The sequence below is a fragment of the Populus trichocarpa genome, chromosome 6, assembly GCF_000002775.5.
Source record: "Populus trichocarpa isolate Nisqually-1 chromosome 6, P.trichocarpa_v4.1, whole genome shotgun sequence".
NCBI classification, from domain to species: domain Eukaryota; kingdom Viridiplantae; phylum Streptophyta; class Magnoliopsida; order Malpighiales; family Salicaceae; genus Populus; species Populus trichocarpa.
Genome location: NC_037290.2, coordinates 17,066,636 through 17,081,017, shown reverse-complemented (window position 1 = coordinate 17,081,017; position 14,382 = coordinate 17,066,636). Strand labels below are relative to the sequence as shown.

The following is a 14,382-nucleotide window of genomic DNA, read 5'->3' as shown; positions in this document are numbered from 1 at the left end:
CTTAGAGGGATCAAAAAAATTCCTGCAGAGACAGGTCCATCTGGTTAAATTCATGTTGACCCTGATTTGCCTCATTACGAGACCATAGATGTAGTCTTTAGAGACCCTTATGATAATAGCAGAATTATTTCCCCCAACTTGATGTGGGAGAGGCTCTTGATCTTGTTTTTGAAAGGATCTCAAAATCAAGTTTGGATTTTTGGAACATTGATGCTGTTTCTGGTAGTAGACGGCAACATGGTAGTGTTTGTTGGAACAAAAGGAGTTCCATGACATAATTTTAAATATTTTGAATTCAATTCTTTTCTAGGAATTCTTTCTCAACATGAGATTTGGGTTAAGTTTAGGAATATAAATCATTTCTACCCAAATCTGGATTTTCAAACTGTATGTAAAAGAGAACTTCAAAAAATGAAGTTAAGTAACACAAGATTTCAAAGCCTTAAAGACAAGTCAAGTTGGCTCAACTCTTCTTGAACATTTTCGGTTCTGTATACCATGGACCAAGAACCCCCAATACCTTCTCTAGAACCGTAATTCATCTCTGTCCTGCCATAGCTCAAGCCACCAACAATCCTACCAGCATGTCCATGGTGCTCGAACCCTGCTAGGGCTGGCTGATGGTCTCGAGGATAGGTTGAGCCACTCATGCTATATGATGATTCTGACCGTGGGTTCGATCCTCCGTGTGCCCGTACGGATGAACTCATCTCTCTGCTCTTCTTGGCTAAGGTTCTCTCAAGCTTGTGAGCATTTTGGTGACCACCAAGAGCTTGTGAGCTATAAAACTTTCTTTGGCAATAGTTGCATGAGAAAATTCGAGGTTCTGCTGGACTATGACGTGATGATGAAGAAGATGGCTCAAGTACAAGTTCTAGGTTTAGTTGATTGCTTGGTAGGCTTAGATGTAGAGAAGTATTTGGTTGGAAATCCATGGCCCTAGCTAGAGGGAGAGTGAATAATTAGCCAAATACTATTAATTGGCAATAAAGGGTCGAGAAGAAGAGATGGGGCTTGTTGTGACGTCTAAGAACAAGAGATGATCGCTTATAATGGGGGTGGGGAGGATTTGTGGGCTATTTGGGTAAAGCAGAAATGTGAAGAGCAGACACAATGAAGTAGAAGGAGAAGGACAGTCTTACATTATATGAAGTGCAATGGTTCACTGTTCCTGCACATATGGTATAAGAGTGAAAAGGAGATGGGTAAGTTTGTTAGAATGTTAGTGTGTGTGAGAGAGAGGGAGAGAGAGAGAGACAGGAAGCTGCAAAGATCAGCGTAGGATCAAAGAGTTGTCGCCTCCATTAATGGCAGCATTATAATCCCTTGTCGGTCCATGGAAAAATTCCTTCATTTTTCCACTAATTTATGTACTCTAATGAAACCTGAAATTTCAGTATTTTATACGCATAGTTTTTTTTTTTTTTTAAATGTCTTTTGAACGCACGTAATTTACCTAGCTATTCAATATGGGTCCAATATCAACTTCTATTAGTCAAAGGAGTAGATGTTGAGATTAGCGTACACTAATTAATCTTGCTGGCTGATATTAGTATTAAATTAATCAACAAGACAAACCATCTTGACTAGACTCAAAATGCAATATGATAATAGACGGTTTACTAAGTTTAATGACAAAAATATCCTCCTATGGTTCACTGAACAACCGTACTGGATGAGAAGTAGTCCCTCTACACTGAATCCATATGTAAACCAATTGAACAACATCGCAGACTACATTGTGACATTAAATCTAGTTTTTTTTTACTTCTAACACTTAAAAAATACAAATAAAATAACATAGTATAAAAAATATTTAAAAAAATAATACAATTTAGAGAATCACAAATCACAAATTGCAAATATTATGTGCAACTCTCTCCAATTCTAAAAATAAAATGACATAATTTACAATAAAAAAAAAGGAGAGAGGAGAGCGAGAAAAACAAGGAAAGAAAGAAAAAAATCTCAGAGACACACTAAAATTCCGATGATAACATCACCGATACCGTTGGAAAAATATCGACTATATGAATCCAACGACACTAAAAGGATCATGAATGATGACCGGAGAGGACCACACGAGCTGTCGAAATGTCTTGGGGCTTATTTGTCTTTAGACGACTCATGTGGCACGCTCCGGTCATTGTTGGTGACCTTTTTTAATGTCGTTAGATTCATCTCATCAAGATTTTTTTAACGATAGATCAGTGATATTATTATCGGACTTTTGGTGTGCTTACAGGTTTTTTTTTATTTTTTCTCACTCTCCTCTTCACAAATTACAAGGAGAAGAGATAAAAAAAAAAAAAAAAAAAGAATAATAAACAGTTGAGAATGAAAGGAAATTCAGTTTATAAGAATAATAAAAAATAACAGAAAGAAATTCTTCTTCTTCTAATTCTCCCTCTCACTTCTTAGCTCTTAACATGATATTTCAAATTTTGTGCAAGTTTTTAAAACTATCCCTATTTTCGGATATGTTGAAGTCATTATGTTTTACAATTGAGTTGTAATTATAAAACAAATGATCCGGGATAAAATAAGAAAATATTTTCTTCATGTGTTTTATTTAGAAAATGGTCAAATATCTTAAGATATCTCTAGATCGAAACAATGGAACGGGTAGAATATGTATTATGAATTCTTAGTGTTTATAACTAATTAGAATTTTTGGTACCTCTGGTAGTTTTATTATATGATGTGTGTTGTTAAGGTGTGTTTTATCCACCATCATATCTCAAGTTAAGGACGGAAAGGGTGCCCAGGATTCCTGCTTTCAAGATTGTATGATGGCTAGGAGTGATTACACTAGAGAAAAGACATGAGAACTGGGCAACTTAAAATATAATGGTATGACCTTGTTAAATTGCGTCATCCATCAACTCTTTGGCAAACCATACTCGAACAAATGTGTTGGAAATCGAAAAGATCAGACAAGTGTTATCGTCCATGATGTCCTAGTTGGGACCCCGTTTTTCTTGTATGCATGCCACCGAGGTTTCAAGTCGCTTGCCTCCCATCACATCCCATGGGGAATCTCTCTTTTCTTCCGAATTTCGACATTATAGCTAGCTGAGACGTGCACATGGGAAATGGAATTCAAAAAACTATATGAAAAGCAGATTAATCAGCCACTACACTACATGCTCTCAATCAGGCACCGCAGTTTAATCAATTAAAATCGGATAAGCTCTCATTAACATAGTGATAAAAACGATAATTGTGATCATGATTGTGGGATCAAGATCTTGCAGGTCGGCTATGATTGCACTGAGTGCTGTCCGTTAATGACAGACACAGCACAAACCAAGAAACTACGTACTGTTTATGTATTATATAAATTGATACAGTCAAGTAGTCATAATAGAAAATGAGATTCCAATCTATGAACTTTAATTCCTTTGCTAAAGCTTATATTATAGCAAATCAGTCAATAGGAATGTGTCTTTTTGTACTTTGACAAACCCATGGGACATGGATCAGTCATGAACCTTTACCTAACCTGATACTTGATACCCTACGTATGTATCGGTGGATTTTCCTTCTTTTTTTCAGGTTTTTAATTATTAAGTTATGGAGCAATATTTTTTAAATCAAAGTAAAACAAGGGACAGGAGGGTGGAGTGAAAGAGGCTCACATGGGAAAAGCGGGAGGTGTTGGTAAGAGCAGTAATATGAGACTGAAGGAGTGGTTTCGCCATGTAGATATGAAAGACAGCCAATAAGGACTTCCTAAAAAAAAATACACTCAGATGACTTAAGGACATGTTTGTGTTTTGTCGGTTTTATTGAACACTAATGGGTTATGGAAGGGCTCACTGTTATGGCTTATGCTTCTCTTTTTTGCCTTCATGTGGATAATGACTTCTCTCCTGTGCTTTTTGCTCACCGCAACATTCCCCATCAGCTTCTTGCTGTTTGTGTTGTACTGGAGGACGATTTTAGGTTTCATGGTTACCATGAGATTGAGAATTCTGAAGGGATATAATGCTCTGATCCCTTGAAAAGGGTTTTCGGCTTGATGTTAAAACTGAGTTTTATTAGTTCACTTTGGTTTGGCCGTTGCTATGAGTTCTGCTTTTAAATTAGGTGCAAAAATACCTGCTATGACGGTTTGTTTGTTGAGAGTAGGGTCGTTTCAACCCATGTTTGTCAGTCCTTCCTGGACTTTTTCCGACTTTTTCTGTTTCAGCTTTGGAAAATTATTTGCGGATTCAGAAACAAGAAGGCTTCATAGAGAATCTTCAAGTTTTTATTATTATTATTACTACAAATAAATCTCTAGCTGATTAATCCAAGATTTAGTTTCGAACCTTAATTTCCCAATCCAAAAGAATAAATGAAAAACACTCAATATACCATTAGAATAATCTACCCTAATTTTTTTAAATAAAGTCGTTTTCAAAAATTATGAAAATAAATAAAGTTGATGTGGGATTCGCACCTGCCCTCTCACGGCTCTACATCCTATGTTGAAGGTTTTAGGAAAATAGAAAGAGAAGAAACCTCATTTTCATTCACTCTCCTCATTCAATAAATCGATGGGGCCGTATTGATAGAGCCTCTGCCTCTCCTCTCTGTCACTTGCACTTCCCGAATGTGACTTTGACTCGCTTTCCTAGAGGATTATCAGACCATTGTCAAATGATTTTGGGAGAGTGTACACAGGATTGGGGATGGAAGCCTTCCCGATTCTTCAACTGCTGGAAATCTCACCCCAGTTTTATGAAGGACCTGGAAGATTTTTGGAAGGAAGCTTGTGAATTATACCCGACATTGGAATAAAACTGTCTATGGCAATCAAGACAGGAAATTGGGGGATATTCAGTCAGGACTGAAGGCTTTGGAATCAGAGGGAGAAAACAGAGTTCTGACTCAGTCAGAACCCTCCATGCTTCAAAATGTAGTATCAGATCAGTGGTCTGTTAGCAAAAATGTCGAGGCAATATGGCGGCAGAAATCAAGACAAACCTGGTGCAGGCTTGAGGACAGGAACACTCGGTTTTTTCACCTTGCTGCAAACATCAGACGGTCCAGGATCACCATTACTCAGATTAAATATAAAGGTACCATAACCATCTAGGTGGTGGCCCAGTGGTAAAAGCTTGGGATCAAAAGGTTTGCTCCCTCTGTGATCTCAGGTTCGAGCCCTGTGGTTGCTCATATGATGACCACTAGAGACTTACATTGTCGTTAACTTCGGGACCATATCTAGGAGGCATGAGGTTCAAAAAACTATCACCTACATGGAAACCATTACTATCCCGTACAAGGAATAGGCTGGCAGAGTATGTTTGATTAAAGCGGTACTACACTCCCAGGCTGAGGATCCGACTGAATAACCGGGTGATGACAGAACTATTTTCTTCTGGACTGACAGAGGGATTGATGGTGGCAGTCTAAAGGATCGGTTTCCACATTTATCTATTGGGATTTAAGGTGGCGGCGAAGACTTAGATTTTCTGAATTGTCCAACCTGTACTCCCTCCTTTCGGTTTTGGGAAGTGCCACATGGTTGAGTTTGTCAAATTATATGCATAGGGTTTAATTTACCAATTTGATACAAAAACAGGGTCTCAAATTTGGTTTTTCCAACGATTTTATATCGAATGTTGGTAAAGATATACCACGTTACCACCATATAGTAATACCGATTATGATATTCTTTACAATGTATATCTATCATAGCATTTATTTGAGCAATTTTTTTTTATAACAAACAAAGGCCATTAAAAATTAATTGCACTTTCCAAACCATATTTTGGGGTTTTTTGGGCTACCAAGCCCGAGCCCATGTACATCGGTAGTAATTGGGCTCGGGCATGGTAACCTAATCTCATGGGGATTTTTTTGGACTTTTTGAGGTTTTTTTAGTCTTTTAAAAGGTATTTTAGGCCCGTTAAATTTAAGTTTATTAATAACCCCACAAGTCTTTATGATATTGATACACAATTACTTGTAAAAAAATCCTAGTATGATTAGTTTTGTTGAGTTTTCTTCGTATGAGAAGAGAGGTAAAAACCTCGGGTAATATACACGAGAGCTCGTGTGTAAAGACATGCACCATGGTTGAACATGTAATTTCTAAGTATATATAGGGGAATCATGAAAGAACCCATACCTTGAAAATTTCTAAAAGAATGAGGAGAACCCATGATGGGTGAGCCGATACTTAGAAAGTTTCTAAGTGGTTAAGGGGATGGATCCATATCAATGATCATACTTAGAAAAAATTTTAAGGGGTAGAGGAAGAGCCCATACTTAGAAAAATTTTAAAATGGCTAGGGAGATAGACACATGTTGATATCCAAACTTAGAAAAATTTCTAAGTGTCTAAGGGGATAGACCCTTGTCAATGCCCATACTAAGAAAACTTTATAAGGGGCGGAGGCAAAACCTATGGATAAAGAGTCCATGCTTAGAAATATTTCTTAGTGGATGTTGACACTCATACTTAGAAAAAATTCTAAAAGACAAAGGGGATGGACCCATGGAAGGTGGTGCAATTCCACTAAAAAGACAAAGTTTGTCCCTTAAAAATGGTTATATTAGAGTGTAGGAGATATGTGACCTCTCTGGGATGGCATGGGGCGTGATAGCCCCCCAGTGATGAGTGGTCAATAGAGTATGGAATGTATGTAACCTCTTTAAGATGGCATGGAGCAGTAGAGTCCTTAATTGGAGAAAGATCTCACCAAAGAGAATAAGGTCTGTAGCCTTTCCTATGATGATGTGCGGGCTTAAGAGCCCCCCACTAGAAAGTGTGGGAGGTATGTGACTTTCCTGGCATTGTTAAAGGTGTGGGAGCCCTCCACTAGAGAGTGGTTTTTTTTTTAGAGTGGGTGGCCTATGGCCTTCATTGTGATGTAATGGGGTGCGAGAGCCTCTTATTGGATACTGGTTATACCTAAGAGTGGGAGATCTAAAATCATCTCTAGAGATAATATAAAACCTGAGAGCCTCACTAGAGAGTCATGTTAGTCTGAGACTGTATTAGAATACTAAGAGATCCAATATCAATCCCTAATGAATTGGTGAGATGTGTTTTAACATGCAAGTCCAAGACTGTATTTAAGAATAGGGGATCTGAGATCAACCCCTGGTGAATTGGTGAGAGGCTTTTAGGCATCACCTGAAAAATATGTCAATTCGAGACTGCAAAATTGAGAGGGGGATCGAAAATCAACCCCTGGTGAATTGGTGAAAAAAGAAAGGCTCTTAGTCATCACCTGTAGAATGATGTTATTATAATTTAGAGACCTCATATTCATGCCTTGAAGATTGTGGGTATATTGCTATAGAAAGACCAAGTCAATCATCTTTAAAGAGAGTGGTGTTATTGCACTAGGAAGACCAAGTCAATCACTTCTTTGAAATGTTTTCGAAAGCCCTCACTAAAGATCGATAGATAGAAAATTTATGTCAAAGATATATTATTTTTATTTCAAAAATAAATTTGCATTCCTATTGAGGATTATACATATAGATAGGAAATGTATGTCAAAGATACATTATTTTTATAAATTTGCATTCTTATTGAGGATTATACATCCTGAGGTGATTTGAGTGATAGATATGAGAGAGGTTCTCAAAAGGAACATGTCTTGAAGGTTGCGCCAATGGGTTTGTTTTGACTGTCCTAATAACTCTAAATGGGTGATCTTATTTTGATTCAAGGGAATTATAAATCCTTAGGAAACACAAATGCTCATAGGTTGATCCCTCATGGTTCTTCCTTGATCTTTCATTTCTACTAGTAGAATGATTTCACTTGGAAAGTCTTTCATGTTGGTTATCCTTGTAAAAATAAGAAGGCCCATGTCATAGCAAATTGATCTCTTCCACTTGCATGTGATTTTCCATGACTTGTTTCACCTTGAGCAAGCTTTTGTTTGGTAAGGCATAAAGTTTTTTCTAAAAGGCATGTTCATTTACCCCACTTTTCAAGGCGTCTGAGTCTACTAGCTCAAGCAATTCTTTCACATTGAGTATCTCCTCATTAAACCTCTTCAAATATGCTCATGTAGACTCGCCCTCTTGTTGGATAACACCAAATAGCTCTGTGAAGCTTTTCTTAGTAGGTATGTTGATGTTGAAGCATGCCACTGGCTTTGCATAGAGATTATTAAACCCTTCAATAGAGCTTGGCTCTAAATTATTGTATCATGCACACATAAACCCCTAGAAATATAGTCTTTAGGGAGTCAAGTGTTCATATTTTGCACATCGAATCACTATACTAGCAACTATAAGCTACCATACACATTCTATACATGCTCCCTTGGGTCGACCAATCAATCATAATTGTCCAAACTCATTTTTATGAAAATACAATCCTTAGGGAGTCGAGTATTCAATACTTGTTTGGATAAAGGAGAACCCCTCCAATGATAAGGGCTGTAGTCATTCTCCTCAGTATGCTCATGTATAAACTGTCTCTTAGTCCTTTATTTATTAAGCTCATAGGAGCCAGGGATTTTGGCATGGAATGATTGTTTGGTAACTGGTGTCCATCTCACAATAACTAGTATGTGTGTTCGGATTATTAGCTCAGTCATGGGTATCACTGACGAAAGTGACCCCTTGAAGGACTCTCATAAATGTCATTCTACCTAGTCTCCTCTGAGTAGTGTAATCATCTGCTGGTGCCTTGTGCGGTCGGTGGTCGCAACCTTAGGGCATTGTGTGTTGATGATTGTGTTAAGACTTATTAAGGTGGCAAGGTCTCATTTTATCCTTGGGCTGCCAACACAACTTGAGTAAGAAGTTACACTTAACCAGTGAGTTGTTGAAAGTCTAATTCGATAGAAATGTCCACAATAATGAGTAGATTTGTCCCATGTCCTCACTTAGGTATGTCTTGATTATATGACATAGAATGGCCTAGAAATGTCAAAAACAAGTTTTAGAGACTAGTTAATAATTTTATCAATTTTCTATAAATAACGTCAATGATGAGGTCTTAAAAAATTCAAGTAGCTTTGGAGCAAGATTTATGTGTTAGATAATCAGTTAATCTATTGGTTCTAACAATCTGATCTATTCTCCCTAGCTAAGGTAGTTGGTGCCTGGTACCTAGTAAACCAAGGTGGCTGGTGGTTGATACTTGCAAAAGATCCTCTTTGGTAGATTTGAAGACTCTTAGATGCTGAAGTAAGTATCTTTTTAGATAGAGAAAATTTAATGATATTTTAGAGATATAGACTCTGAAAATATATATGTTAAAAATGTTAAGAATGAAGAGTTTGTGAATTTGGAGTTTGAAGGATTCATTGTGTATTTACAACCCCTAAGTCTTGTCTTTTTGTTGAGAGGAGAGGTTAAAGTGTAATTTCACCCTTGTGATATTTTGAGTTATATTATACTCAAAATAATACATTTTGAATCAGTATAAAATACTGAAGGACCTATGTAGGGTCTTGAAAAAAAATCTCAAGAGAGTGTTGGGCTTGAGCAAGGTGCCTAAGCCCATTAGAAGTGAAAATGGGTCTAGACACATTATCTGGACCCAAGCACGTTGAGCTTAGGCATGGTAGCCCTTCGATTTAATTTCTATGCAGATTTCTCCAATAATCATTTAATTTGACTTTGAATTTGCATTGTTTCTTGAGTCTTGAGTATAATGGAGTACAATTAGGCTTCAAATTTCATCCAAAATTGCAGCTTGATTTTTCCATATGTTTGAGATTCTCCTCAGTCTGCTTTCTCTGTGTCGCCAATCTTTATTTTATTTTTTAATTTTTGTTTTGGAAGAGAAAAAATAAATTTAGAAAATAACTCAAAAATAAATTATGACATGGGTGCTAGGCATCACACCAAGTATTAGACGTGCGGCGTGCGCCTTGCTATGGGTGAACACCTAGCCTGGGTATGAGAATCCATGTATCTTGATAGTAGTTGGGCTTGAGCGTGGTAACCCGAGCCTATGGAAATGTTTTTTTTTTCTTTTATGTAAATATTTTATCAAACAAAGGCGCTTAAAATTTAATTATGTTGTAATGAATTTTAATAACATAAAAAAAATTATTGGAAATTAATCAAATCATATCAAATGGAGAGCTTTATGCACTATATATATGGATAACCACCTGATTTCATTTTAAAAAAAAAATAAATCATTATATGGAAAATATGGTTTGTATTATATGGCAGACAGAAAAGCAATCCAAGTTGACCCATGAAATTGACACGTCGTCCTATTGGAAGCTGGCTTGTCACCACTGAGATAAGTGGGGATGCACATAAAATTCTCTCACAAGCACAAGAAAGACTTCGAGTTGGTGTTTTTTCTTTCTTTATCGTTGCTTGTCTTTTTGTTACAGTACGATGGATGAGTGTGTTGATCTAATTGCTAAACAACTGAACAAACTAGCAAGCAACTAACAAGTAATCATCACATTTGAAAGATGAGGACATAATATATCCAACCATGCAAACCTTCCATGTTTCATCTCATGTGTTTAAAGGCTAATGTCACTTCGAGGAAGGCTTGTCATTACAAAATTAATCCTTAATCCGAGGTGCTAATTGACGTGATCTTTTACAAGACATGTGTTGTCTTTCATGTGTATTGTATGGCCGCCTGCCCCCACCACTTTCGTTTTGGACATGCATATATATATATATATATATATATGATAATATTGCGGTGCTTGGAAGGCTCCGAACCCCCTCATGACATGTTTTGGAAATGTGTGAACAGACGGAATTTAACTATGTGACGGTTTTTTGAAGATAAGGCAACTAATCCCTTTGAAAGTTAGGAACATTTCATGATCCTTTTCTATTTAAAAAACATTAATAATTACGAGTAAACTATACTTGGGCGCCAGGCTTTTCGATTTGGTTTTCTTCCATAGATTTTACAAACCCTCGAGTCCAATAAAACAGTCCACAACATATAGTTCGGTTGAATCAAGACGTTATTCAACCGAGTTAATGCGAAAATCTATCTCAGTCAAGTTAAGGAGAGTATCATTTGCTGAGTCGTACTCCATGTATTAAAGTTCAAGTAAATCTGTAACCAAAAAAAAAAAGAATTGTCAAGTGAATCTTTAATTTTATAATGATTTTTTTCTGTGTATCTTGTTCTCAAGAAGTTCATTTATTTACTTTCAGATAGAGGAGGATAATTGCACTGTAAGTATATCAACTTTTCATTTTAATTAATGGAGTATGTGTGAATCTTATTATCTTTTTATTTCAAAACTATCAATTAAGTCTATACTTTTTCTCCGAAATTCTTTTATTTTTTTTTTCCAGTTTTTGAGGACATGGTAATGGTATTTGATCAACAACTTCAAATTGTGGGCTTTTTCTAAGGAAAAGTTTCTTCCAAAATAATACTATATTTCATATTTTTAAATTAAAACAAATCCTTTCATTTGGTTAAAAAAAATGAAATTGTTTTTTAGTTTAACAATATATATATATATATATATATATATATATATATAATGGTGGGGGGAATCACTATTCCCCCGTACACAATATACTATGGATTACAATAGTAATCCACAGTGCATTCCTCTTCTTCTTCTTTTTTGCATTTTTTCCCAACTTTTCCCTTTTTTTTTTTTTGTTTTTTTCTTTAAAACATTGTTGATTGCTACAGTGTTTCTCCGCATGGTTTTTTTTATGATTTTCTCCGAAATTATCTTTTTTTATTTTATTTTTTTATTTTGAGCTGGTTAAAAATTACAGTTACAGTATGTTAGGAAAGCACTGTAACTTTCCTCGAAAATTATTGTTAATTGCTACAGTGTTTTTTCCCACATGGTTTTTTTCCGTTTTTGTTATGTTTTTTTCTAAAATTTTATTTTTTAAATATTAAGCTGGTTAAGAATTGCAATTACAAGTAAATACAAGTTTTTCCTCACAAAACACTATGGATTGATACAATTTTTCCTCACATTATTTTTTTCCAGTTTCTTTTGTGTTTTCTTTTTTTGTAATATTTTTTCCCAAAATTATCTTCGTCGATTTTATTTTTTCTAATATTGAGTTGGTTAGAATTTAACTTTGTAATAAAGCTTAATCATGTGGGGAAAGCACTGTAGCTTTCCTCACAAAACATTGTGGATTGCTACAGTGTCTTTCCGCATGGTTTTTTTTTCTTATAATTCTTTTCAAATTATCTTTGTCAATTTTATTTTTTTAATATTGAGTTGTTTGAGAATTACAATTACAAGTCATTACAAATAAGGCTAAATCATGTGGGGAAGCACTGTAACTTTCATCACTAAATATTATGAATTGCTACAGTGTTTCCAACATGATTTGTTTTTCCTTTTTTTGATTTTTTTTTTGTTGTTTTTTTTTTCTAAAATTGTCTCTATCAATTTTTTTTTAATATTGAGATGATTAAGAATTTAGCTTTGTAATTTTTTTCTTTAAAACACTGTGAATTATTGCAGTATTTTCCCATATGATTTTTTTATGATTTTTTTCAAAATTGTCTTTGTCGATTTTTTATTTTTTATTGAATATTGAGTTGGTTAAGAATTATAATTGCAATAAAACTAAATTATATGAAGAAAGCGTTGTAGTTTTTCTCACAAAACACTATGGATTGCTACAATATTTCTCTAAATGGTTTTTTATTTTATTTTATTTTATTGGGGAAAGCACTATAGTTTTTCTCACAAAACATTGTCAATTGCTACAACGTTTTTCCTCATGGGTTTTTTTCCTTCCAAAATTATCTTTATTGGTTTTTTTTTTAATATTAAGTTGGTAAAGAATTTAGCTTTGTAAATTTTTTTACTTTTTATTAATAGAAAAGCTAAATCATGTGGCGAAAGCACTGTATCTTTCCTCACAAAACAATGTAGATTGCTAGAAATCATTTTGTTCAGTCTCTAAGTTTTTAATCACCAACACAACTTTTTTTTCCGTCATGAAATATTTGCTCCATCATACCTTTAGTTTATATTACTTATCTAGCGCTGGTTCACAATTATAATACTATCAAGTGCATTTATTTTATAAGCTCGCGGCAGCGTGCGGGCATGTCATCTCGTATATATATATATATATATATATATATATATATATATATATATATATATATATATATATATATAATAGCTCGCGCACTGCTGCTAATGGAACAAAATGTTTTTGAACTTAAAAAATTATTATTATTATTATTTTGATATTTCTAACATATTTTTTTAGGAGAAGAACAAATAATCATGAACATAAAATTAAAGTTAAAAGCTTAGATCATCTAAGATTTATTTATCAAACTCGCAATTTGAGTTATAGACCCGACTGAATTTTATAACTTTATTTTTAAAAAAAATATTTACTAACATGATAAATAAAATAGATAATCACATGAAAGCAATCAAATAAAATTTTAAAAATTAATTCATGTTGGGCTCTATAAAAGAACATTTATTAATATAATATTAAATAATTTTATTCAAAAATCAAATAAAAATCAAATGGTGTTTAATAAATAACATTTAGAATATAATATTAAATAATATCAAAACTAAATAAAATGATATATCTAATATATTTTAAATTAATTACTTTTAAAGAATTTAAATTACAAGAAAAAAAATAAAATAAACTAAAAATAGGTCAAATGCGGTGGTTGGATGGCATAATGTGCCTAACCCATTTAAAATAAGCCTAGACGTGTGGCTCATCTTTTTTTCTTTATTTAAGCATGTCATCTGCCATTTTCAAATAAAATAATTGCAAATGATGTGTCTCCTACTTGTCAAGATTCCAATTACATGAGAGGTAGCTGAAAAATAGGTTGGAGTTATTTAAACTTAAAAATTACTTTTTTAACAAAGTTTTATCCAAAAATACCTATTAAGCATTCATAACACCTTAATAAATCAGTACATCACACCCAAAATATGTTTAAAAACACAAAATTAAACTTGAAAAAAAAATTCTTAATAAAACCCGATTCATATTTTTCAGCAAGAAAAAAAGGTAAAAACACCTTAATAAAATCTGTTAACACTAAAAATTACTTCTTTTATAATTTGAATGTGGTTAATCTGACAATTCTCTATTCCACAACTTTTTAATAATTTTTTCTCTCCTTTCTGAAATTTAAAAACTAAAAAATAAGTAGAATAAAGTTTTGGATCAAAACTGAAATTTTAAAAATTAAAAAGATTTAAAAAAAAATTAATAGAAAAGTGGTGAATGAAAGATAGTAATTTCCTAATCTACAGTGGAATATTAGAGGTTGAAGAATAAAAATGGTTAAAGTGATAACATCACACCTTTTAGTTTTTTTTCAATATAGGTACACTTAGAATCGTCAAAGCGGCCGGCGAAGTCGTTTTGCAATGTCATATAAAAAGATAGCGAATATTTACAGTATATATTAAAGATAGCGAATAT

General features: G+C 34.0%; 1 protein-coding gene across 1 annotated transcript; it reads right to left on the bottom strand.

Moving 5' to 3' along the window:
- Window positions 1-265: 265 nt before the first annotated feature.
- LOC18100513 (zinc finger protein 2) lies at window positions 266-1,136 on the bottom strand. The gene has a single exon (XM_024602564.2). It carries the CDS (start codon window positions 933-935, stop codon window positions 435-437), a length of 501 nt encoding a protein of 166 aa, XP_024458332.1. The 5' UTR covers window positions 936-1,136; the 3' UTR covers window positions 266-434.
- Between the last annotated feature and the right edge of the window lie 13,246 nt (window positions 1,137-14,382).